Source organism: Prunus mume, unplaced genomic scaffold (genome assembly GCF_029339155.1).
Source record: "Prunus mume cultivar Tortuosa unplaced genomic scaffold, ASM2933915v1 scaffold11, whole genome shotgun sequence".
Classification (NCBI taxonomy): domain Eukaryota; kingdom Viridiplantae; phylum Streptophyta; class Magnoliopsida; order Rosales; family Rosaceae; genus Prunus; species Prunus mume.
Window position 1 is genome coordinate 139,962 of NW_028296557.1, and position 3,769 is coordinate 143,730.

Consider the following 3,769-nt stretch of genomic DNA (forward strand, 5'->3'; position numbering starts at 1 on the left):
TTTCCCTTGTTTGTCTTGGCCCCTTTCCTTATATCCTCAAACGGCGTCGCCTAGTAACAATGCTTTTGGCGCGAGCGCTCTGTGTTTGTTCTAGATTTTTATTTTATTGTGTATAATTGATGGCCATTGAAACGTAAAAAGACAATATTACCCTTTCTTGTTAGTAATCTAAACGACATTATCTACTTAATGACCCCAACGTATCGAAATTATTGGAAAATTGCCAACAAAAGTCAACAAATTGGGGCGTATGATTATTGTGCAACAGTGAAACTAACTGCCCCATCGGTGCATTGATTCAAATGGCAACTGTCGATTTTATAAGTACCCGCCAGCTTCTCTCTGCTCTTCAAATTGCAGAGCTTGAGAAAGAAAACGATGATGAGTTCGAGGGATCATCGAGTCGAAGAGGATCTTCAGCAACTCGAGCATCTGCAGCTCCTCATGTCCATGAGACCCATTTACCTCCATCACGGAGCAACCCAGGAAGCCCAGAAGAAACCCATAGAAGATGAACTCGACGTGTTCGATGAAATGCAGCCGTGGGACCGGTCCTCTGTGGAGGTTCACATTTCTGAACCCAAGTTCCTGGAACGGCTCCATGGCATTCCCGTTTTGGATAATTAACAACCATTTCCAACTGTCTTTTTGGAAATTTCCCAGTTTTGAACTTACAGTTACGTATATGGAATCTACAGGAGACGAGGAAGGAACCAAGAATTTCAAAAGACTGCTATTATTCTCTGGAAATGATTATTTGGGTTTGGGTTCACATCCTACTATTGGAAAAGCTGCTTCTAAGGTTGTCACTTTATCACTCTGCTTTTCTAAAGATTGGATCTTTAATTTACCACGTGTATATTAAAACCATGCATAAGAAGAAGTTGTATTCAACCAGGCAGCCCTACAACATGGAATGGGCCCCAGGGTTTCTGCTTTAATCTGTGGATATACCGATTACCATAGAAGACTAGAGTCGGGCCTGGCAGACTTACAGAATAAGGAGGTATGCATGAACTGCTCTGTTTGATTACAAAAGTTAAGTTTTAATTCTGATTTCTTTAGCTACTTTTAGGTGTTTTAACTGAAAACTGATGCAAGCTTGTTTTAAATTTATCCCTCTAGGATTGCCTCCTTTGTCCCACGGGATTTGCAGCCAACGTGGCCTTGATGGTAGCTTTGGGAAGCGTTGGCTCTCTCTTGGCTGCTGACAAAACACCTTTAACTCATGAAAAGGTTGCCATTTTTTCTGATGCACTGAACCATGTGTCGATAATCGATGGAATTCGTCTTGCCCAACGACAAAAATCTGTAGAGATTTTTATCTATAGACATTGTGACATGACTTACCTTAATGACTTATTGTATGTCCAATCTTTGTGTACCTCTTCTTATTAGAGATGTTCTTCATTAATATTGTGTCCATAGCTTAACGTTGCAATTGTGGCTTGCCAGATCAAGTTGCACAATGAGGAAGAAAGCCGTCGTGACTGATAGGTAAGTGATGCTGTTTTGGAATACTAGTTCCTATAATGTCATTCCAGTCCATATATAAATTTCATCTTTGAATGGAGTGTTTCTATTTTGATTTTATCTGTTTGTCTTTCTTATGACTTGCATTTGTCTTTCACACCACAGCTTGTTTAGTATGGATGGAGACTTTGCACCAATGATTGAGCTGGTGAAGATACGCAAGGAGCATGACTTTCTATTAGTTATTGACGATGTAAGTCCTCTTCTCACCGATTGTCGTCAAATTACTAACTAATGATTGTCCAGTTACAATGGGAAAGCAACTAGTCCTGTTTGATTTAAATTTGTCTATATGAAAGGAAAAGTTTGGCTCTTGTTTTCATTTTCTTTGTGGCGTAAGTATAGTATTAGTTATAAAAAGGAAATTTACTATTTGATTCAAGCTCATGGAACATTCGTTTGTGGGAAAAATGGTGGCGGAGTGCTTTTATTTATACTGCTCCTTTTTGTTTCTTCTCTTATCTAACAAATACTGTTCCAGTCAGTTACACTGCTTTTTTCCATAATTGTCTTGAACTCTGTTTATTAAGTAGGAATTTTCATGTGTGACACTGACATATGTGATAATTATGTAAAACTTCTTGTGTTGATATGCGTTTAACTTCAGTTGATAGAAATTATGCCCTTTGACCCTGTGTGTCATCCTTTTTGTTACTTTCATAGGTCGGGGTAGGTCAAGCTATCTATGCATCTGGAAGTTTGTTCAATCATTCTTGTCAGCCAAACATCCATGCGTATTTCCTTTCACGTACTGCTGTATCTCATTCAGTTTGGTAGTATGGGATAACATTATGATGTTCATGCGGCTATAGTATCTACAGAATGTAGAGAGAGCCCTTTTCCCCCCCTAAACCTTCCCACATTTTGAAATACCAACGTGGGACTGTAAAAACTAAGTTTTGTTTCTACAGATTGGGCAGTGGGACTGTAAGGACCGAATCAAGTTTCTGGAAGATGAATACTCATTTCGTTGTCAGTGCAGTGGTTGTTTAAAAGTAAATTTTTCTGACCTAGTCCTAAATGCTTTTCACTGTGTCAAACCGAATTGTTCTGGCATAGTCTTTCAGAGCTCTGTTGTTGACTGTGAAAAAAGAGGAACTTAAGCACTTACCCAACAACATCACCGCTGGCAACATGGAGCCTCATCTTCAGGTATTGTATGTTTCCTAGAAAGTACAAATTCTCCTGACTCGCTTTCGATTTATATTCATGTAATCATTCACTTGATGTTCGCACAAGCTGAAGAGTTCATCAATCTTGATGACATCGATAGAGTGGCTCATCATATGCAAATCAATAGCGTTTTCCATATAAATCCAGGCCTCTGTTTATAATGTTGTTCTTATCGTGATCTGGAATCTTCCCCTGCAGCTGCAAATAAAGCATGGATTAGTATCAGAAGGTATAACACTGTCTGAAAACTGGTTCTGATCTTTCCAAATTTAGTGGGCACCTATTTCCTATGTTCACTCTGCACTGTAAGTCTTGTGTTCAATACTTGACAGATTACAGGATGCAATAGTCTCAAAAGATGTATCTAGCACCATACTGGTGGGTGCGTTAAGTTCTCTTGGTGTGCTGAGATCAACTTTCCATGCATATAATAGGAGCATTTCAGAAGAGAGTTTGTGACCACCCTTCAGTTTTGTACAATAGAATTTATCGTCAGCGAAATTATTATGATCATTTTGTAAGAGTATCAATGATGATGATATTGCCAAGTGTCAATAGATCAATGAGTAAGCTGTTAGAATGTGGTTAGAGTTGTTAGCAAAGTGAGTAGCCAACTAAGATTGTAATTAAGCTGATATAAAGATTGTAATGTGCTCAGTTAGAGCTTAACAAAATACAGAAACCTACAATTCCTTCTCTAAAATTCTCTCAGCTTCTACAGTTTCTTTACTCTGTTCTTCAGTTTCTCTTCATCTTAACATGGTATCATTCGCCATGGATCGATCCTGATATTCTATTCTTCTGCTTCCGCACTCTCTTCCTCTTTGTTTTCTCTCTCTGGCTTCTTTCTCTACTCAAACACAGCAACCAATTTCGTGTTCTTTCCTATGCCTATTACCTGTTTGATGTTTTGTTTCACCGAAATTTCTTCTTCAATATTTCTTTTTCTGAAAATTTCTTCTTTCTCAACCCTAAATTCTTCTCTTTTCTTCTTGGATTCTCCACGTGGTGACTACTACTCAACTTCAGATTCTCCAATCTCCGATTACCTCTCATTCCTATT

At 38.5% G+C, this 3,769-nt stretch overlaps 1 protein-coding gene across 3 annotated transcripts; it reads left to right on the forward strand.

Annotated features, from left to right (window-relative positions):
* The first annotated feature begins 370 nt into the window (after window positions 1–370).
* Window positions 371–3,409, forward strand: LOC103333458 (8-amino-7-oxononanoate synthase-like). 3 transcript variants are annotated; one of them, XM_089043662.1, is made up of 8 exons: window positions 424–564; window positions 699–802; window positions 899–1,006; window positions 1,126–1,364; window positions 1,456–1,497; window positions 1,639–1,726; window positions 2,445–2,685; window positions 2,905–3,409. In XM_089043662.1, exons 3-7 carry the CDS (start codon window positions 917–919, stop codon window positions 2,634–2,636), a joined length of 651 nt encoding a protein of 216 aa, XP_088899788.1. In that variant the 5' UTR covers window positions 424–564; window positions 699–802; window positions 899–916; the 3' UTR covers window positions 2,637–2,685; window positions 2,905–3,409. The 3 variants fall into 3 exon arrangements, with proteins under 3 accessions (XP_088899786.1, XP_088899787.1, XP_088899788.1); XM_089043660.1 differs by having other exon boundaries at window positions 371–802; XM_089043661.1 differs by lacking the exons at window positions 2,445–2,685; window positions 2,905–3,409 and adding an exon at window positions 2,197–2,359 and having other exon boundaries at window positions 371–802.
* The last annotated feature ends 360 nt before the right edge of the window (window positions 3,410–3,769 follow it).

Excerpts from the sequence above, each read along its gene's own strand:
- LOC103333458 (XM_089043660.1), top strand. The coding sequence starts at position 512 with ATGAACTCGACGTGTTCGATGAAATGCAGCCGTGGGACCGGTCCTCTG. Across the intron at positions 1,365-1,455 it reads ACTTACCTTAATGACTTATT|ATCAAGTTGCACAATGAGGA; the intron begins GTATGTCCAATC and ends GTGGCTTGCCAG. Across the intron at positions 1,727-2,444 it reads TTCTATTAGTTATTGACGAT|ATTGGGCAGTGGGACTGTAA; the intron begins GTAAGTCCTCTT and ends TTGTTTCTACAG.